The sequence below is a fragment of the Molothrus ater genome, chromosome 1 (genome assembly GCF_012460135.2).
Source record: "Molothrus ater isolate BHLD 08-10-18 breed brown headed cowbird chromosome 1, BPBGC_Mater_1.1, whole genome shotgun sequence".
Taxonomy (NCBI): domain Eukaryota; kingdom Metazoa; phylum Chordata; class Aves; order Passeriformes; family Icteridae; genus Molothrus; species Molothrus ater.
In genome coordinates this window covers 83915683-83938370 of record NC_050478.2, presented here as the reverse complement: position 1 = coordinate 83938370, position 22688 = coordinate 83915683, and the positions used below count along the sequence as shown (strand labels likewise).

The window sequence follows — 22688 nt, the reverse complement described above, 5'->3', positions numbered from 1 at the left end:
TGTCAGGATTTACTTTTGCAGTACAGAGACCAAAAGTCTGGGGATATAGTGCATGGCTGGTCTGGCATAATTGTCAGTCTTGTCCAGAGGTGCTGAGAATTTGAAGTTTCAGGGCTGTACATTGGGGAGGGATTCCTTTGGCTGTTTTTTTTTTGTCTCCAGATCATGGATGGCTATGTCTGGAACAGTTTTTTAAATTCATGTTTTTGTCACTGGAAAGAGCAGGGTGCTCCAGTGGTGTGCTTCATTGAATTGTGGGGATTGTAAGTGGCTTCTTGACCTCATCTCATGCAAGCCCCAGCTTTCTCTGACATCCAGACAGCTGCTGTGGAATGAGATGGACTGCACATAAGGAGAGCCTGTTTCTCCTCCCTGACTGATGTGGCAGTGCAGGCGTGTACATTTCTCCTGTATGCATACCACCACCACCACCACCTAGGGTACATGACTGCCTTCATATCCTGTAGTAGCGTTGTGGTCAGCTCCATGCGCAGCCTGGATGTCGATTTGCTTCTGTGGGCAAAGTACTACAGGCCTATGAAACGATGTTGTGTGTGGGGGACACTTATTTGCTGTCTTCTCCCTGCTTTCCAAACTGCTGCCAGTACCAGTTGGATAACCTTGGAAGTGGGAGAATGCAGTTGGGACCAATGTGTGGGTTCCAGGCTTGGAGTACAGGTGTTTTGTGGGTTGCAGTATGTTGGCATAGAGGGAAGGCACTTTGGCTACATCTGGAGCCTACACCCTTGGAGAACAAATGTTCCTCTCTGGCAGCTCTGGAGTCTGAAGGTTAACTAGGGATGTTCCTTGTTTAATGCATATCTAGTAAACCTTTAGTGCTGGGGATATTCAGCATTTCATACCTCTGTTAAACAGCCTCATAAGGCCTGAAACAAGGCCTGATTTCCTCTATGGCACCCTGAAAGTACAGTAGGGAAAAAGCTGTTAATGTAGGTGGCTTGGTGAAATATTCTAGTCAAGTTATTTGGCCTGCTACTCAGCCTTCAATATGTAATCTCTCAGTACTGCCAAAATGCCATTCTAATTAAGCTGACATAGTCTATGAAGCCTGGGTGGTATTACTTCAGTTTTCTTCCCTGTCTTTCCAACATTGCATTTTGAAAGGGTTGGTGGAAGCTGTGACACTTGCAACCTCACCACAGTCTTCATTAAGCTGGGATTTTGGTCACCTCCTGACCTTCAGAATCAAAGGAAGAATATCTTCTTTCTTCCTCTCTGCAGGTACAAGTTAATAGCAGTAAATAAATGTTCAGTAATGCACATGAAACATGTGACCAGCTGGCCAGATTTCAGCTTTTTGTTGAACATTAGCTCTTGTACAAAATATTAACCTATTCTGTAGGTTTATTTTCTGTTTTGTTTACACTTACTTGAAAAAGCTATGCCCTGTTTGTCCCAGGGTGGTATTATATTTGCAAGTAGGTCAGCATACTCGCTTTTGAGATGTCAGCTTGAAATTGTTTTTCAAGGGCTAAAAAACGTAAGAGGGTAAGAAAGACTTTTGCATTGCAGATATCCTTTATTTATTTATTTATAGAAATTCTTAGCCTGTATTCAAGAATAGAGCACCAGTAACATTTTAGTTGTGTTCTGAAAGTCGGCACTGATTGCCTGCTGCTAACCGTAAGCCACCCGTGGATTTGAAGCTTGTGTGTTGCATAATGCCAGCAAATGCATTTGAGATTACAAAATGGTCTCTTTGCTCTAAGAAGAGATTGCTGTGATTTGTTAGTGAGGCAGTGTTAAAGTACACATGGGGTATGTGTGACATCAGTATCTTAAAACTACAAGCAGTTTTTTTGCAGTGGAGCGAGCTCTGGCACTGCTGGTGCTTCATTGCATAGGAGTGAATGAGTGCAGTCTCCAAATTGGGTACAGTTTTTTATGTTCCAGTCAGTCAAGGGTGTACGTATTCCTTTAATTTCTGCATCTTATCTCCTGCACTTCTTGCACTTCATTACTATAGCCCTCTTGAGTAGACAGGATTTTCTGTTCATCTCAAGAGCAGCACAGTATCTGTTGGAGTTGCCTCCTTGCACTCTTTGCAACTAGAAGCAGAGTTGGTAGTTGCTTGGGGTTGATGTAGTCCAGAGCTCTCCTGGCTCTGTTGCATTATCACTTACAAGCCCTTCTGTGGTAACCCTTACCCTGCTATACATGAGAGGTAAAAGGGGTTTGCTTGTTTATTTTTGCTGCTTGCTGCTGTTACTTACTATGGTGTCCTCGTCAGAATTGTTTCAACAGCTGAATTCTTTGGAATAAATAATGTTTGGGAGTCGTTACCACAAAACTACTTGGAGGGTGAATTAACATACAGTTGATGCTGGGGAATGTGTCTCTGCTCACAGAATGTGATATTTTTTTTCAGAGGCTAAGCAGAAAGTCTTTCTTTTGAGTGCTCTAACTGTATAAATGAGGTGTACTGAGAGTAACCTTCTCACTTAAGTGAGAGGTGCTTTTTATGGTATCTCAAAAAGATACCATCTTAGTGAGTAGCTGGCAGTTTGAATTGAAATGTCTAAACTTGCCTTCTAGCCTCAACCATCTGTATGCAATGGGACTATGTAAATAAACCAGTGCTTATTCATGAACATAAATCACAGATAACTGTAAAAGCCTCTTTCAATTGGTTTTCTTAAAAAACACAAAGCTTGATGTCTATAGAAAAGCTTCTGATAATCCTAGTTAATAACTCTTCCCAAAAAAAATCTTGAACGAAGAGAGCAGTGGGTGATACATGTACAATTACTGTGTTAACTATCAGCATTAAAACCTGTAAATTGTCAATCTAGAAACCCTAATGTCTGATGTCATTGGTCCACAATAATGAAGTTTTAAATCCAGGAAAAGTATTTTAACCTGCCTGAAAATTCTGGGGAGCAGGAGAGACCCTAAGGACGGATGTGAATGGTATTGATAGATATCTGCCTGTTGCTTTCTGTGCACAAGTGTGAGTGTTGGTTTTGAAGTCAGCCTGATGGTCAGCCCACTGTAGCTGGCATGGTCTTAACCAAAACCTGGCAAGTTGTTTGAGAAGCTACTGTGCCCCCTGCATAAAGATCCAAGGAAAGCAAAATAGCTGTGGATAATTATGGTGATTGATGAATGCATAATTTGGATGAAACAGGCTTAAAATGCTTGAAAAACTGATCAGTAGATCATGTGATAGGAGATTGTAGTCTTTTGTTGTTTCTCTTTTTTTTATATCTTTGTCCTTTGCATCAGCCAGGAGGGGAAAAAAGGTTTCTGCATGCTTTGGAAGATTCTCCTCCAAAATGAAGGAATGTTGTAGAGAAATAAGGGAGCAGAAGCTGGGAGCAGGACATCCTTGCTGCAGATTGCTACTCTATGAATTGAAAAGTCTCTCTATCAAACCTTTGTATATATATTTCAACTATTATTATGCACTCCTCAGCTGTTAGTTTTACAGCCTCCTAGCTTCTGTCTGGAGGCTGTAAAAGTAACAGCTGAGGAGTGCATGCTACTATCTTGTCACCTTAGTAAAGGCAAGTTGAGTCTGGTAGATCTGTCCAATGGATGTTTATGGACAGGCATGTAGATTAAGATATGGTTTCAAACAGAATCTGTAATGATCTGACTTTCTTAAAAAAAAAAAAAAAAACAAAACCCAAAAAAGCAACACTGCGCATAGGCTGATGAACTTTAATTGTTTAGAAAAATGTCTTGTGTGTAGTTTAGTCTCTGGGCTGGGAGGTCTAGAGCCCTTGGCTTCCAAATCCCACCACAGAGCAGAGGGAAGGACCATTCACATCAGTTGCCTGTTGTAAGCATAAAGGCTCAGTAGTGTGTTATGCAAAAAGCAATGTTTTGGTAAGTATGCAACAAAGGCAGACTTTAGTTGAGCTGCTACCAGAAGGTGAAAGTTAAGTGCCTTTGTGAAGAACTTTGTATTTTATTTGGAGATCTGTCCAAATGTTTAACTTCTGTGAGATGCCTGGAAAGCATTAATTCTCACGGATGTGCAGTAGGAAAGGTTTGCCAGCTCCTAATAGCAGTAAACAAAGAAAATGAAAGTTCACAGGTTGCCTTGGCCAATGTAATAGTTAGCTGCCACTGGAGAGGGGGTGATGCTGTTCCCTTCCCCTCTTGCTCGAGGTCTCCTGCGTTCACATTGTGCCAACTGAACTGCCTGTCAGATCTAAGTTTATTGCATTTGCTTCCTTAGCAGAGCACTAACCCAGCAAAACAAATGCGTTAATTAACACAAGCTGAACTCATTAAGGACCATACATGACACAAAAGGGGGAGAAGGAGGGAGTGCCATGAAGCTGCTGGGAGGAAGTGGAGGAATAAAGCAGAGCAGGGGCTGATGAAGAGAGTGGGATGTCTGTCCTGTTTTTGGCAGTAACAAGCTATTAAATCATCTTGACTGTTGTATAACTTCACTCTAAGTCTTCAGGTTGGTTAATAAAAGCTTAAAATAACATAAGGAAATAATTATTTAGACTGCTTCCCAAAATTATAAAATTCTGGATTCTGTTTTACGAGAAATGTGACTAGATTGGGGTGGGCAGGCGAGGCAAGACAGTGACAACACAGAGAGAATGGAGGCAGCATTTTTTTTTATTCTCTGGAGGCAAAGGATGTAGTGAGAAACCATATGTGCAGAATTGGAGGCCACTAGTCATGGCATTGTCAGATGAAGTTCACCTTGGGCTGCCTCACTCATGTCCCTCTCATGTCCCAGTCATGCATCCTTGCAACTTCCCTACCTCTGCATATGGCTTGCTGGTGGGGTTGTCTGCTGAATACTACATGGGTTTTTATTTCAGTTTCTGTCTAATTAGCATTTCATTTAGACTTTGGTACAAGTCTCTGTTTAGTTGCCAAAGTTCCTGCTTCAAAGCTATGGGTTTGAAGCTATTTTGAAGCTATTAGGAGACAGAAGAGGATTTTCAGTGATCAAGGAAGACAGTGAAACTGCAGAGTTTTGTCAATATTTCCAAAGTTCATTATAGGTTTGGGATTTGTTGTTTGGTTTTTTGATTTTGTTTGTTTTGTTGGGTTTGTGGGGTTTTTTTCTGGTTATTTTTCTTGGTTGCTTTTTTTTTTCTTGGTTGGTTTTTTTGGTGGTGTTGTCCAATGTTGTTGGGCTAAATCCTGGTTTTTTTCTCAGGATCTTATCTTTGCTGTCAGTGAAGGTGTTCTATCAGGAGATGAACATGAATTCACAGTCTTGAGCCCTTTCAAAATTTTAGGCAGATTCAGGAAACCAAAAACTGCTGAACTGCGTATATGTTATTTAATTTTATTTGGCAAGGCTCGAAGTGGGATGGCATCAGCTCTTCTGTGCTTCTTCTGAAGTATGTATCTGTTTTGGCTTTCAAAAGCCTGAATTGCCGTTGCCAAGATTCTTCACTTTCTGGCAAAAGTACAATGGCAAATGGCTTCCTTTACAAGGTGTAATATTTAGACTAACAGCTTTGCAATTAAGAATGGCAAAAGAGAATTATATTCCCTTTTTTTATAAGACCAGATTTTTTAGTATGGTTTCGTGGGAGTGTTTGGACGTAACTGAAGTGCTTTTGATTGATGATTTATATTTTGAACAGTGCTTTTCATTTTAGTGCGCAACACTTGCCTGAAATTTCAGCTAGAACAATGCTTTGTTTTCAAAGATGTGCAAAGTATTGCTCTAGTTAGGCAGTTGCTCCATATCATAGACTTGCAAATGCCTTTTGGGTATATAGTGTAACAAAATGGGTGTGAAGATACCAATTCCTATAAGGAAAATGGAGAGAAATTGGGAAAGCTGCAGGTATTCTTAAATATTACCTGCTGCTAATCTCAGTAGGCCATCAGGGTGTTGATGACCATGTCATTGCAGCTTGTGGTTGGAGAGTGATTCCATTCTGGAGTGTTTGGGGACGTGTTTTAGAGGAAAAAAAAAACTTGTTTGAAGGGGAACTAGCCAGGTATTGTTTTTCAGCATGGGCAGACTGGAGACTTTGGGTGTGAGGAGGAACATAAATCAGCTGAGAGTAGCAAGTGTGTGTTTGGACTGAGTAAGTGAGAAACTTGACCACTCGAGAAAGTCGTCAGTAAAATGTTTGAGGGGATGAATTCAGTCCTGCTGGCCAAGTGATCCCTTAGGAAGGGTGAGGAGTATTCTCAGTGTTGTAAATTGACACAGTCTCCACCTGAAGCTATCACTAAAAGAGGGGAAGATGCTGAAGCCGTGGTGAAATCTGATGGCAAACTTGTGTACTGCCAAGGGCGTTTTAGTCTCCTTGGTCCAGCCAGTTCAGGAATCTGATGGCACTTTCTTTTCAGCCCACATAGTCATTCAGGCTTCATTTTTGTGAGAAATTGTCTGGATCTTGCATGAAAAAGCACATCTGGATCTTGGAGTATCAGTGCAGCTGGGGACATTGCTAGCTGTCAGGTCTTTCAACTAGGGAAAATTCGCTGGCATGCCTCATGCTGCTTGTATCCAATTTTATTTCCATTGTAACTATGGCAATAGGAGTAGACTGGTAAGAAAGTGTCAGGGTATGGGTACTCATGCCTGTGTTGCAGAGGGTTGCTCGGTGTATCCATAGAACTGCCTCGCCTCATCTTGTAAACCTGTTTGTTTTGGTGATGCAGATAAACACCTGGACATGTGTGTCTATATATATATATATATATGTATGTATATATATAATGTATATATGTACAGACATGTCTGAAATAAAAAACAGAATGCTTTCCTAGATGGTATGAAGTAGTGGGCAGCCTACAGCCGGGAAAACAGTCAGATAAAGTCTTGGAGATTGCTGCTTGTGTAGACCAAGAAGAGAGGATCTTTTTCTCCCTGGGTCTTTAAGGTGTTAAATGCAGTCCAGTAGTCTTAATTCAGGCAGTTCTGAAGGTAAGTTAAAGAAGAATATTTTTAAGACCTTTTTCTGGTTTCTTAGGAAAATCCAGGTTTGGTCTGCAAAACGTCATTCAGTATTGTGGGGAGTAATGAATAGTGATACTTAATGGCTGAGAGAATGAAAGATATACATTAAACAGAGGGAAAGATTTTTAACTTGTATGTAAAACCTGAGATCTTAGATAAAGGACTTCAGGTCAAAATTAAGGCTATGCTGAAGCTTTTTCCCCTTCCCTCTTTCACAATAGTTCAGCTATAGAAAGCAGAACATTATAGAAGAAAAATGATTAAATACTTAAGAGGGTATAACATAGAACAAATTTGTTAAGTTACCTTTTATAAAAGAGCATAAATCCAGTTTTCAAGAGCTCTGGAGCTTGTCTTGCAACTCTGCCAGGTTAAAATCCTTTTCTTTTTTTTTTTTCCCTCCTCCTCCTCCTGTTCCTAACTAATCTGCAAGCAATTGCGTTTTAAAAATTATTTTTCTCTTGAATTTAAAGACTTTGACAGATGGCACATGTAGAACCTGGAAAACTTCCTGAATTGGCAAAGTGACCATACCCCTGCCATTTTCCTACCACAGTATCCGTAGGTGCGTAGGCTGTGTCTGCTTCCAGAGTGCTGGGCGAGATACCATTTCCTCTGCTGGGAATGTGCAGATAACAAGTGATAAATCAGAAAAACATACCTGGTGATGGGCTTAATTTGCAGTTAAGAGACAACTTAATCTGCTGGTTAGCTGAGTAATTTGATTGTGACATAAACAACCCATTCAGAGCAGTGACAATCTCCAGGGTGCATACCTGCAGTGTTTTCCATGCAGGATTAATATCAATCTTTTAGGTCGTGTGAGTTTGTTTAACACTTTTGAGAGGCTGAGATATCAAAGCTGTGCCTCACAATAGTCTGTTCTTTATTCTGGAGAATGTTATACCAAAAATTAGTCTCGTGACCTTTGAAATGTGGTTTATCTTGATTGTCCTCCTTTCAGGGCCTCTGTCCAAGGCAGAGCTCTGAAGCCAATAAAAGCACATGAAATCTCCTGGTTCTGAATGTGCACAGGCTGCATCACTCAATGCTGCATGACAGTTGTTCTCACCACTGAATGTCCTGAGTTTTCTAACAGTGATTGACTACATAGCTTGTTTCCTATTTACAATCCTTTGGAATTTCCCTCCTTCATCTAAGGCATTTTAGGAAAAGGGCAGTAACTTGCCACTTGAATACCTCTTTGTGATTTGTGCTGTGTAAATTGTATGGAAAGAACATGTATGTCTGTGTGCAGCTACAGTCTCTGATGAGAAATGACATGCTAAATACCATGTATAAAGACAACAGCACAGGAAAAATTGATTTGTTTCTCTTTTTAAGGTCATAAACACATGAATTGGTGTAGAGTTCTGTCCCTATGAAATTTATTACTTGTTGATGTGGTATAAAGAACTTAGGTCTTAAAGGTGAGCAAAGGGTTTTTTGTATTCCTGGGGTAGGACTAGGTTGATAAACTGTTTTTAGACAGATCAAAAGAGATGAGATCTTAAATCAGTGTTAATGTGTGACTGACCAGGAATGATACCATCTAGAGATTATTGCTTTCCTCTGTTTCTGCAGTGTTAACAAATGAATCCTCAAGAATGTATCAGCAAAGCAAATGGTTCTTGATGAATTATGCAGTCTTGACTCCAACTATTGTTTGAGGTAATTTATGATCTTCCACTGGTGTAATGGAGCTGTGGCATAAACTGCAGCACGCCCTAGAGTAGACAAATTGGTCTGGTATTGTTTTGGAACATATTTAATCTATCTTGCTGTAAGTGAATTGGAGCCTTTTGCTGAAATGTCAAAGGACCAGTATTTTGATATTCAGTCCTAAATAACCTACCATTAAATTTGCAGCAGTTGTGCCTTTTCCTAATGTCTAAATACTGAAGTGATAATAAACATAAAACTGTTGCAGTGTAGAGCTCAATTCTTTTCCCTTCCCCCTTTATGTTAACTTTCTTTAGTCTTGGTGGGTTTAGAGGCTAGTAATACAGATTTCTTTATTGATGCATTTTACCAACTTCATAACAGCTATTTCAGTGGTTTGCCTAATTTCTCTGTAGATGTGCTATGAGAAAGAAAAAACAATAGTACTCGCCCAAGTGAAAAGGCTTTTAAGAGCTTTTGTTAAATCCGTGTTTAATTCTCCCAGAACAAACTGGGTGATTAAAGTGAAATCTTCAGATCAATCTTTAAAACTGACTGCAAACTTTTAGGTGTGGAGAAGTAGTTAGAAGGCTGTAGACCACTCTTTATATGTTTAAAGACAAGCAATAGTGCAAGTTTAGTAACGTGTCTACAGTGTTAGATGCTTGATGTGGCCTTCCCCGCACTTTGAGTCCTATAAGATTTTTGGGTTTAATTTTTTTTTTCCATAGTATTTGCTTACCTAGAATAAATAACCGGATTTGTGCATATTTGGGAAAATGAATTTTCAGACTTGCTATTGCCAAAACCAGTTTCCTCCTGGGGTACTTGGCTGTATGAATTGATCACTGCAGAAACCCAGTAACTACTTCCTGGAAAGAAATTCCCAGGAGTTTGCCTGCCTTACTGATAGAGGAGGAGGCTACCATACCTCAGCCAAACTCATCCTGGACCTAAGTAAAATAAAGCTTCCTTGATGAGTGCACGGTTTGTGGGCCTTAGGCAGGAAGTCATCCAGGAACAGTTTGTCCAAGATGTTTTTTTACCCTTGTCCCTCACTTAGCTGTCCCATAAATTTTGCTGACAGCTTTGGTTTGGTGACAGGTCGTGCTTACCAGAGAGCAGTGAGTAGACTGTTTAAAACTCGGGCTTTTGTTTTGAGCACATACTTGATAATTAACAACATACCAGACAGGAGCTTGCTTTCATGGTAGAAGTAAAAGTTGTGACTGTGCTTTGCAGCCTGCTTTCTCTTCCCCAATAGTACCTTTTTCATCTACCTGGAGGTGGCATCACTTGTCTTACACTACAGGGGTGTGTCCACCCCTGCAGGTAGGAAGAAATGCTGGAGCAGGAAATAGTGCTTTATTTATTTACTTATTTATTTAGATTTATTTTTGTTTCCTTTTTATGAGGCAGTTATAATAACTGTCTTGACATTATCTTACCCTCTTATTTATAGTTCTTTAGCCATATGTACCTCTAAATGTTTGCAGATTTCTTTTCAAGCTCTACTTGATCACAAAGTGGTGCTTTAAAGGATACACAACTCACCTTGCAAAGCTGCTGCTAATAATCACTCAGAAGAACAAGTGCAAGACCTGAATGAATTTGTATGTGACAGTCTGTTTGATATATTGTGTGAGAATAAAACCACGGGGGAAAAGGCAGGCAGGAAAGGGTAAAGGTTAGGAGCTGTGTAGCCAGGCTTTGAAGGCTGATGCTGCATAATGATCTTGGTGATCTTATGGGTTTTTTCAACTTAAATGATTCTGTGATAAGTGACTGTCATCTTAATTAACTCAGAGATTTCAGTTTTCTTTCCACAATTGAAAACATAGCCTCAGGTGGTGAGAGCCAGTTTTCAAATGACTGGGGTTTTGCTGTGAAGGGAGGCCTTCATTTTTGCCTTAACAGTGGAAATAAAGCAGGAGCCACACAGCCTGAGAAGTTATGTTGGGTTTTTAAATGAAATATCAAATTGAATGTGTTTGCTAAGCTACAGGCAGCAAATGTGCACATTTTCTACTTCAAGTTGATGCAAATCCTCATCACCTCATCTTGATCTTCTTGGTCTCCCTCCTCCAACTGTTTTCAATAATAAGTTGATGAAATGTCTTCAGTATGGTTTCTGACAGTTTGTTTGTACTCTGCAGGTCCTGGGAAGCAGTAGATGTAATTTGAAGAAAATCTGAAGGAACAAATGGCTTTAGCTGGCTGCCCAGACTCCTTTTTACATCTTCCTTATCGGATAGTAAGTTGTGAAATTGCATGTTCGTGTCAGCTTGTAGCATCATATTGCTGTGTGCTGGTGATTGATTGTGCATTCAAACTTTTCATCAAACTGCTAATAGCTGTCTGGCAATTCTCTGGGTTTTGCTAACATTTTGGAAACAGAGCCTCTGTTACCATCCTGTGTTCAAGTTCTGCTGCTGAAAAGACTGTCATTAATATATACGGATTTGATATTTGTCTTCAAAATAGCCATTTCCTAATTGGGAGAGGGCACTTGTTTCCAAAGAAGAGGTGGCAAGCTACAATCCCAATGAAATGCCTTGCATCAAAATGTATCAGCTTGCAGAATGCTATATTTGTAGGAACAAAGGCAGAGATTTTTATACTTGGTTAGATCCTATGTTTTTGAGTCATTGTGCTGTATCTAAGCAGCCAATATGGCATATTACAAAGAGTATATTTTAAAAACCCTCAGCTATATTCAAAGGTACTTGACAAAAATGCATGTAAAACTTCTCTTTTTTCCCCTGGGCAGTTTCAGTTGGCATAATGCTTGCTGTGTATTTTTTATGAAACTGTAAATTGCTAGTTTGGATGTGATCTTTTCTTTGCACTTTTTATCTTCTGTTTTCATATGATTACTGCCCTGACGATTCAGTTATGATTTTGGACCCTGCAGATACACAAATAATTAAACAGGGTCATGTGACATTAAAACCTTTTCCTTTTGTCCCAAGAGAAACATTGCTAGTAGTGATTACTACAGTCATGCTACACATTGGGAAGAAAAGGAAAAAGACAGATAAAAACAACAACATTTCCAAAAAATCTCTTTAAGATTAGTATTCATGCATGTTGTGTAATATGTCAACTTACAATTTTTTTCCCCAACAGGAAACCTCTAATTAGTTAAAAGTCTAATGTTAGTACATGCTGAGTTGTCAGCTGAATGTACCTGAATGCTTTTCCTGATAGCAGGAAAAACATAACAGTTCTTTTATAGCTTCTTTTGCAGCTATAAAAATAGACTGGACTTTGAGAAATTGGATGTCCTGAAAATCTGTTACTCTACTTGGATCTATGAGTTTAAAAGAATATGTGAATAGATGTGCCTGGACTTCATAATTTTGATGCACTGTGAAATTATGCTTCCAGTTCATTTAAAGCATCATCTGAGTCATGATGTGAAGCTGAGGGAAAGGAGAGCTATGTAAGAGAAACTTGACATTCTAGGCAGTCATTTTTGAGCTGCAAATTCTTCAACTGAGTGTCAATCTCTCTTGTGAAAACAGTGTCTTTAGTGGTTCATAGGAAGTAAAAATGTGAATTTTCATTGGTACTCCTCTTTCTCTGACAAGCCCTGTAGATAATCTGCTTTAGTCTGGGGCAGTCAGCAGACTGGAAGTGTCAGAGCAACATGGGGTGACTTAAATTAAGATGGTGGGAAAGTGACTCAGTTATTTTTGGTCAAAGCTTACTGTGTATTAACTACCCTAAGTGCTTATAACCAGTTTGAAGACTAGCTCTGGAAGCCCATTCACAACTACTGTGCCTTCTGTCAGAACTGAAGTTTGCATTAAAAAAATCCTGAACATCTGTTTTTCCACCCCTACTAAATCTGACTTAGGAGCTTTCATCAACTTGTCTTTCAAATTTGGCTGCAGTGAAAGCATTTTGTTGGTAAAGGGCTGAAAGAAGGTTAAACTAAATATGCTCGAGATTAGAGTGTAAAGAAGTATTCTATTTTTTCAGCACATTTTCTTACTTAATGTGAATGAGAAACTATGAAGGACAGCTCCAGAGATCCCAAGGTTGGGACCTTAATGCTGTAAATTCAGTATTAGAATAAATTGGCAAATTGGAGGTTGGGATTATATTCAAGGCAAGAAAAATGAGAACCTGGGGAAGTAAGTATGCCCTACAGAATATCCTTTAGAATGTCTTGCTGCCAATCCACCTTTTCTTATTTTTTAAAATATTTTTGGAGAGATGGGCAAAGTATAGATCTCTAGCTTTCTTACTGGGCTCTTTGTTTGCAAGGCTTGCTGCTTTCAGAACCTCTCAGGTCTTGTTTAAGAGCTTTTTTTTTTTTCTTCTTTTTCTTTTAACTTTCTCAGGAGTTTGCACATAAACCAGTCACACTGAGTGCATTCTCCTAGAAACAATCTCCAGCTCTGTTTAAAAAAAAAAAAAAATCAATACTATCTTTCAGTGGCTTTCAAGAGTCCTTTCCAGATTCTTGAACTCTTCAATAAAAATCCAGCAGTGAGAATTGGCAGTATTTGTCTTCTATTCCTGGAAATTCAGAACATAGTCCCAGAATTTCTCAGAAAAAATGGGATGATTTACTGTGTTTCCGTTCTTTTGCAATCTGTAGTCACAACAGTATTTATGTGCAGTGACTTGAACTCTTGGGGAATATTTAGTTCCTTAACCCTTTGCATTAATTGTACAAGTCTCAGTGACATAAATAACAAAAAAACCCCAGTTTTTTTTTTTTTCTCAGTTTATGAAGATAAAATTTTGGGCATACAGGAATGTTCTGTTTGTCTTCCACCTTCTGCCTTCTGTTTGTTTTCTCATGACCAAGATGCAGCTATGACTTCAGTAATAATTAATGTAGTTTGGTTTTACTGAGCTGAATTCTTATTTGAGAAAGACCTTGTAACTTGGTATAAAATGGACTACAAGCACTTAGCCACAAAGTAGGGAGAAAATGGGAAGTGCTTTCTCTTGTGTGTACAGAGCTGTGGATTTCAGGATTGCTAATAATCCTCTTGATCAGATAAGAGTGCAAAATAGTGCACATCATACTTGAAAAGCTTTGTGCACTTCAAGAGTAGGAATTAAATACATAAGAGAATTAATCAGAGACTAGCTACTGTAATGAAAGCCTCTTTCAGTGATGTCAGATTTGTGGATGGGGAGATGATTTGCTGCCAATACTAGAACTACAATAGCAACATTGCTCTGCCTTTCTCTGGAGGAGCAGTTAGGCAGAGGTCCTCCAGGTTTTAGTATGGCAGCTTTGATCCTTGTTTTCAATAAAATGATACAGTAAGTTATAAGACACCTTTGGAGGTCATCTGATCAAAGTCCATGGCATATTGTTTTTCTGGAGTGCTTCATCTTACTGAGTGTGGTTTTTTGGGTAACTTGCTTTTTTTATTTTCAGGGATGGCTTGCTTAGATTGGGCAGTTAGAGAAGAGAGGGTTTGTCTTTTAGTGAAAGGGGAGGAAAAAAACCCCTTTTGATTTGAATAAATCTCTAATTTAATTAGAGAATTACCTTGATGGATGCAATAATCCTCACCCTTTTGACATCCAGATGCCTTCTATATGACTCGGTCATCTCTGCCACTTTGGTATTAAACAGTCTGTTATTTGGTGTTAATTTAGGTATACATGCTGCAGTCCATGTTTGTGTGCATAAAATCTTTTGTATTGTTAAAAAACTTGCATGAAAAACATTTGTTTGCAGAATATGTATCCAAGTGGGCTTGGAGAGGGCTGTTGAAACCTATGTTTTGGCCCTTATTGTCTGCCTGACACTGTTTGAATATCTTGACAATTGTTGATCGATTCTTTGGAGATGTCGCTTGCCATTTGTGGTAAGAAAGGCACCAGGCCAAAACGGTTCTGGTCATTCCTCTCCTCAGCTGGGCAGGGAGAGGAAAACATAATAAAAGGCTTATGGGATGAGGTAAAGGCAGGGAGAAATCACTCACTGGGTACCATCACAGGCAAAACAGATTGTTTGGGGGAAATTAGTTTAATGTATTACCAATCACATCAGAGTAAAGTAATGAGAAATAGAGATAAATTTTAAAAACACATTTCCCCTACCCTGTCCTTCTTCCCACGTTCTACTTCACTCCCAATTTGATCTCTCCTCCCCTCCAGTGATGCAGTGGGATGGGGAATGGGGTTTACAGTCAGTTCATTACACATTGTCTCTGACAATCTTTCCTCCTCAGGGGGAGGACTACTCATACTCTTCCCCTTGCTCCAGTATGGGGCCCTTCCCAGGGAGAGAGATTTCCATGAACTTCTCCAGTGTGGATCCTTCCCACATGAGCATAAGTCCCTTCCATGGGGTGCAGTCCTTCCAGAACAGGCTGCTGTGCCTTGCGGGGTCACAGGGCATAACCTGCTCTAGTGTGAGCTTTTCTCTCTCTCCATGGGTGCACAGGTGAGCAGCAGCCTGCTCCAATATGGGCTTCCCACAGTGTCACAGCCTCAATTGTGCATCTCCATGCTCCAGCACAGAGCCCTGGACGGGCTGTAGGTGCATCTCTGGCTCCCCTGTGGGACTCCATGGGGGCTGCAGGGACACAGCTGCTTCACCATGATCTGCACCACGGGCTGCAGGGAAACCTCAGCTCCAGTTCCTGGAGCACCTCCTCCCCCTCCTTCACTGACCCTGGTTTCTGCAGAGCTGTTTCTCTCCATATTCCCACTCTTCTCTTCATCTGTAACTTGTCATGGTTTAGGAATGGTACTCCTTGATTTAGTTCTCCCACTGAGGCTCTCCAAATCACACTGTTGCTGGGTTGCTCCCCCAGCCCTACCACTGGGGTTGGCCAGAGAGGAGAATTGGAGGCACAGAAGGCAAAGATGACAGGTTAAGATGAGAACAGTTTACTGGGAACAGCCATGAGATAAGAAAAGGAACAGTAACAGCAACAATATTGACAACAAAAGTGTTTATTAGAGTGATTTCACATGCAGGACGCTCAGGGAACCTGACCCAGTGCCAGGCTTGCTCATCAGGAAGGAACCCCTTCTCAGAATGCCCCTTTTCTGACCCCGGGGAATGAGGTGAGGTGGTGTAGAATAACCTCTCTGTCTTAGCAATGCCACCTCCCAGCAACTCCAAACATTAACCCTGTCTTGGCCAGAACCAGGACACAATTGAGCAGATGGGGTTTTTTTTTTGTTTTTTTTCTTCACAGAAGCCAACCTGGTCCTTCCCCCCACTCTCAAAGCCTTCTCTTGCAAACCCAATACATGATTTTCAAGATTCAAAACATACGGTGGCTTAATTTACTCTTATTAGGCTTAAACGTACAAGGATTCTGCTTCCATAAAATTTAAAATTAATCCTGAGTTTGGTTTTTTCACCCTAAGAGGGCAATATGGAAGGACCAGAGTGCACAAGCAGGCTTTCAAAGTCCTTGGGCATAGCTGAGTGAAAAAACACCAGATGCATTATTACATTGCATCATTCTTCTACATATTGCATAAAGAAAAGCTGAAATGTTGCTACTGCCAATGCAGAAAGTCATCAGATTTGTGAAATATGGTGTCAGTCAACAGATCTTTTATTGACGATACTCTTGTTTTAACAGTTTACATGGATGTGGTGTAGAGGGTTGACGGACTGGAGCAGACAAAGTACAAAGCAGCGCGAACATTAGTGAATGTTTTTACAAGACATGTTGCCTCCAATATGAAGTTATGAAATCTGTCTCCCTGAGTGCAGACTGCAAATGTTTTTACAGATAGAGTTGATGCTGCTTGTTAGTTTTCATTGAAGACCAACTGAAGCTAGATTTCTAGCTTTTATTTTTCTTGGAAAGAAGTCTGTTTAAAAAATTGTCCTGAAACCAGTTGTTTTCACTAACATCGAAATAGTAGTGTGGTGCTTACCACACTCCACTTAAAGAGGAGTGGAAGTGTACTTGCCACTATTATGGTGTATCATCAGAATACTTTATTATGAAACAAAATAACATCAAAGAAATTTGTATCTTACACTAAGCTTCTATACAATTGATTGCAGTTTCCCTTCTGACAAGAAATAGTAATCAATCTTTTTTTTTTTGTTTTTTGATGTATTAGGTATTAGTTTACCTTTCTACATTTCCAGTCACAAGTATGTACCTTACTGTTTGCACTTCTGCTTTTGTATACTAATGTACAGAAGTTGGTTGGCAAAACATGAAGTCTTTTTTTGAAGGTGAATGCAAGCAAGAAATTTCAAGTGGCTCAGTCCACATTTTCCAGTTATATGAATTTTTTCAACCCATCAACAGAAAAGACTCAAAACATTCTGGTGGTCAATCATACCATTTGCTGCTTGCATTACTACTACCATTGGTCAGGATAGACCAATTTGCAACACAGATGTTGCAAATCAAGCGAGGAAATAAAGTAAAGAAGTTTAATTTTGCATCTTCCTGTTAATGATTTCATGCTTAAACACTAGATTGACCCTGTCGTTAAATGCAAGCAGTCTCTTGACTTAGCTCTGGTTTTCATTCATGTTTAAACCTACGATTTGTTACTTTTATACTTGAGAGAAAGTTGAGGGGGGATCTTAGGAATGTATATAAATACCTGAAATGTTGTAAAGAGAATGGAGCCAGGCTTCTTTCCCTGACCAGAGCCAGTGGACATGATCGGAAACACAGGAGGTTCCCCCTTGATATTGGACATTGTTCTTTCACTGTGAGAGTGGCAGAGGTGGTGAAATCTCCATTCTTGGAGATTGTCCAAAGCCACCCAGGCATGATCTCAGGCAACCGGCTGTAGGTGGCCCTGCCTGAGCAGGGGATTGGACCAGGTGACACCCAGAGGTCTCTTCCAACCCCAGTCAATCGGTGACAGCGTGAAAATCAAAAGCAGTGGGTCTCTTTAGGTTCTGACTTCTATGCAGCTTTTGAGATGATACTTCAAGACTGAAAACATACCCATACCCACATTGATAAGAGCAGACTATTTTCTGCTATTCTCTCACAAAACTTCATGAGAACATTCTGAAGCAATAGTAACAATCAGTTTAGCAGACTATAGCACCAAACAAAATCCTGCATATTTTTTCATGAGTTGGATCTTTTCCAAATGAGTAAATATTTAACAAGCTGTTTACCAACTGGTTATTTTGGAGAAGTACCAGTATGAGTTTTTTCATGTTAATAACAGCTCTGATTTAACAGAAGAGAATTGATGTACCAGTCCTAAGACAGCTTCACACTTCAAATGCCTGCATAAATATAAAAAGATAGAAACCTGAAATACAAAAGAATGGAAGCTTTTTTTTTTTAAGTGCATTGAATATAACCAACTGGAATTACATTACTGATAGTTGAGGGGATCTGCTTTTAATGAACCTTCCTCACACAGATGTTCTGTGTTCTAAATATGAGTAAACAGTAACCAGTGGAGAAGGTTATTTTGTTTTTTAAGCGGAAGATAATATTGCTGTGTACTTGGAGCTGTCACTTTTCAAGAAAGCATTGTGGCTCGGTTAGTTCTTAGTGTTGTTGTCCATGCCAGTTGGCTCAGAGAGATCTTCTCTATCCTTGGAAAAGACCAGTGATATAATGTTGCCTTATATTTAAGTATTTCCAAGAAATATATCTAGATACAGAACTTGCATAAAGTTGTGCCCAGGACATTTTCTTGTGTTACATAGTTTAAAGAGAATCTGTTTGTTTAAAGGAAGAATAATATTTCATAAGCACTTACTTATTTAATTTTTTAAGTTAAAAAGAAGGGAGGAAAAAACTTCTCCAAACTACCACCCCAAATCCTGTGATTCTGAATGAAGCTGTTTCTGTGAACAAATCTGAGAAGAGAATTTTCCTGTTTCTAGAGAGAAACTGTGGGTACAGTTTCCAGACTTTTTTGTTCATGTGATGCCTCATGGCAGAGACATCCTTGTTTCTATACTTGCAGACTTTCTGCTCCAAACTGAAGCTGCTGATTCAAAGAAGAATGGAGGGCCTGAACTCACTGTGGCCTTGGTGTGGTGAAGGTGCCATTTACTCTGTAAAGCTAGGAACAAATATATCAGGTCAAGCTAGTACTAGCTATGACTGAAAACAGTCTTTACCTGCTCTTTTTGCAACCCCTAAGAACTTTCTTTTCCATTCCTAATATAACATAATCTGGAGTGGTCTTTTTAAAAAGTTATTCGTAGGTTCCCACAAAACCCTGCCACTTTTTGAGGTCTTTAATTTCTAGTGTTGTAGGTATGTTCCCTTTGTGGAGAGGTGGATGGAAAGTGCTGCACAGAGCAAGGACTTGTATGCTGACTTTGCTTTTTCAGGATGGAATTTTACCAAATTGATCAGCTTTCAGGAATCCTTCATGAACAAGGGGCCAGATTATTGGTATTAATGGCCTTTTATGCTAGATAGTATTGATATTTTAATCCGAGGCATTAAGATACAGCGTTTTTATTTCTGGTTTTGAAAGAACAGTGAGCAATCAAAGGTAGAACACAAATGCCCAGCAAAGCTCTCAGGCTTTACTGCTATTTTAAAATAGCTTTGGCCTGTGTGCTGGTACGACCAGTGTGCATATTTGAAATTCTAGCCTCTACAATCAAAAGACGAGCCCTCGGAAACAGCCAGTGGTTTTGGAGCATGCTGGTCCTTTGCGAGCTGAATGTTAAACAATGACTTAAGACTCTACTACACACTGGCTGTAGCTCTTGATGTCTTACACGTTGGCTCCATTTTTTGACATAATTTTGGCAAGTGGGGGAGCCTGGCAATCCTTCATGCTAGAGGCCCTAGCTCTAATAAGGCGCTTCAGTTATTAGCACAAGTAAATAGTTGTCCATTTGTGCTTCATTAATGCATATTAGTCATACAGTAAATACTGTTATGCTGGCAAGTTCCCCAGAAGAGTGAATACTTCTGTACAGTTCAGGAGGGGGTTTCTGACAAAGTGGTGTTGGCACCTTTCTTGAAGAAGTTCTTGAAGCTAGTAGGAGAGTGGCAGGCCATTATTTCAGCTCACATGAGATTTGTAGGATTGATACTTCAGTGGAGGCAAAGAGGTATTTTTGATCAATTTTATGCTGTTGCAGTAGGTTCTTCTCAGGTGTTCAATTGACTTTTCTACAGCCTTCAGCTATATTGAGGCAGGTTGCTTTGGGCTGTGGGGAGTACAGATGAAGTGCCTCCTCTTCTAATGAAAATAGATGTTCCAGAAATCCCATATGATTGTCCAGTATTGTAAAATTTTAACTATGTATTTGAAGAAACCTAGTATGTTTCTTCAAATACAGCTAGATGAAATCAGAAGGCAGCACAGTGACCCATGATCTGTGTAAGTGTTCTGGTTTCTTGAGAGATAAGACCCTTAGTACAAATGCTATAAAATTGCAAATGAATATGACTTGTTCTTTGGAACAGCCAGTGTAGATCCTTTGAGTTCCAGGCAGTGACTTCTGGAAGGACTTGCTCCATACTCTTGCCAACTTGTCAAGGCTGACCAGCTTCTGGTGCTTCATATTGTCATCCTTACCTGTTTTGAAGAGTGTGTTCTCTGCCTCTGCACTCACCAGGATCATCCTCTGATTAGTTACTTACTCTTTTGAAGATAACGGAGAGTAGCCTTGCTAGCGTAGTGTTGGTTAGCATCCTTAGCATCTTCTAATGAATCCTATCTGCTCTTAGTTAGCTTGTCTGATCCTTAACTTTCCTTTGCTCTCAGTAATGGTTCAATCCTCTAGATGCTGGCACTGTGCTCAAAGAACTGGGAAACATGAGGAGGAACTAGGAAAAACTGAGGGAGAAAAATCATTGCTCTTTTGTGTCCTTAGCTGCTGGATCCTGTGCACAACTGAGAGCTAACTAAACCAGTAGCAGCCATCCTTTTGTCGTTACTTGCCTATATAACAATTCCTTGTTTTCTTCTTGGCATCCTTTGCTTGCTCCAGCTTTTCTGCATGTGCACAATCTCCATGTTCTTTCTGTGTAACCTCTTCCTCTTTAACGCTCTTTGTGTTTCAGCATTTTAGCTGAGGCAGGATATGCCTGTCCATTCAGCTGGCTTTCTGCCATTCCCCTGTGACTTTCTGCATGCCACAGTGCACCTTTCTTGGGGTTTGAGTAGGCTGTCCTGCAAGATCAGATTGTTGCCCTGGGTGCCTTGGTTCTTCAGAGAAGTCTGCCATGGGAACCTTGCACGCAGATCCTTGAACAGGCCAAAAAGTCTGTTTTCTCATAGTCCAAGACTGTGATTCTGCTGGTAGTCTTGCTCTCTTTGCTTACTCATTACTGTCATCTCTGCATCATCTCCACTGCCATCAACCTCTTCCTCCCCAAATGGCTCTTCTTTGTCTATCAGTTGGCTTTGCCAGCTTGTTGGTCAAGCAGGAAAATGCTTCCCCAGCTGGCTCACTGATCACTTGTGAAGTTGTCTTCAACTCACTCCAGAAATCTTTGTATAGTCCAGTGCTGGCTGCAGCTGGAACGGCACTGTTTGCTTATGAGTGGGTCAGAAATGTGATTTAGCCAATTTGTGTCAAGTTTCTCCCCATCCCATGCACTGGCTGCAAAGAAGGACTTCATTGCTTTGAGCAAGACAGGTATTCTGAACATTAATCTTCTTAAAGATGGTGAGTGCTTCTTTTGGGAAGAAGTATTGAAGTGGAAAATGAGGGACTTGGCAGTGTCACAGAAGCAAAGGAGAACCTAGAGGTGCTGGCCAATTGTCCTGGTGTTTCCTGTCCCAGCACTGTCCCTTGTGGCTTCCCAGCCAGGCTGTTGGCTCTCAGTCTCCTGTCATGGTGTTCTCCTGGCTTCCCTGATGCTTACTCTCTCTCATAAGGCTTACATCCAAGCGGACTGTCTGCCATGCTGCCTTCTCCAAGGTATGCACTCCCAGCCATATCTCCCCAGGACTGACCTTGGGGTGGTGTAGGGAAGCTCCCCCTTGCTGAGTGGCTTATGAGGGTCCACCCTCAGATGTGACTGACGCTGCCGTCCTTTGGTCATGACTGCCTCTGGCTCCGAGTTACTTGGTGGGGAGGCACTAGGGGAGTTCTGGCCAGATGTTCCCCTTTCCTCTCCACTGTGGGTTCATTGCAGAAGTGATGCCGTCTGAGTGCCTGGAGGACTTGGAGGCAGTGCAGGTCAGGGAGCAAGGGCTGACAAAAGCCTTCCAATGCATGAACTGTTTTATTGATTGTAAAGGGTTCATGCCTAGCCTGGCAAGCCTAACATCTCCCTTTCCTGCCTCTGGGTTTTCTACCTCTTCCATCTCTGGCAAAGACCTGACCTCCCAGGTTTTCCTTGAGGTTTCCTTCCTCCAGGTCATGTTCAGGCTGATGGAGAGTAGTGGGTGGGGGAGCTTGGGAGAAGATGTTCTGGCTCTCCTGGAAGGAGATCATGGGCTCTTTCAGGAAGACATCTTGGCAATGATGATGTCAGGAGACTGTTATGGGTAGTCCACTTCCATGGGCTGTCTTTCCTCATCACCCTCTGTGGGACTCTGGGTCTCCTGCCACTTGGTTGGGTGAAGCCCTTTTATCCTGCATAGTCTTTCTGTGTGCTTGTACCCTGTTCGTCCTCTGCATATCCTGCTTCTTCCAGAGCTCTTTCTTGGGCTCATTCTTTGTGGCCACACCAACATGACCTCTTGGGAAGATTTCTGCAGAAGGTAACTCCAGAACCATATGTAACATACATGTTACATACATACATAAATAATCAATTTATGAAAGCAACTTGTTTACTCACTCACACATGCCCTCTCAAGTTATTTTTTTTTTCCTTTTTGAATTCAGGACAGAACTAAGAGTTTGTCAACCCGAATATAAATGCCAATATTTGAGGTAGTCACCTTAAGTGTTTTGTAGCTGCAAGTACTTGTAGAACCTGTTTCATAAGGTAAGAAGACTTCAGAGGGCTTGTTTCTCTACTTCTGACTATATAGAAGTATATAAGGCAGTGGGTTGCAAAACTGATGGAAAATACTTCCTGTGTATTTGCTGGGGAGATTTCTGCATGACATACATTATTTTTTGCCATGATGTGAGCAGAAGGGTTCACTGAAGTTTGCTGAAGATATTCTGAAAAAGGCATCTCTTGCAATCTTGTTTTTTCTGGAGTCCTTTATG

At 40.6% G+C, this 22688-nt stretch overlaps 1 protein-coding gene across 2 annotated transcripts in view; it reads left to right on the top strand.

Moving 5' to 3' along the window:
• GRB10 (growth factor receptor bound protein 10) overlaps positions 1 to 22688 on the top strand; it is a 145446-nt gene that overhangs the window by 25444 nt on the left and 97314 nt on the right. For both annotated transcript variants that reach the window (XM_036406345.2, XM_036406344.2), the window contains one exon: positions 10747 to 10844. In XM_036406345.2, coding sequence (XP_036262238.1) covers positions 10794 to 10844 — 51 coding nt within the window. In that variant the 5' untranslated portion in view covers positions 10747 to 10793. The remainder of the gene's footprint in view (positions 1 to 10746; positions 10845 to 22688) is intronic.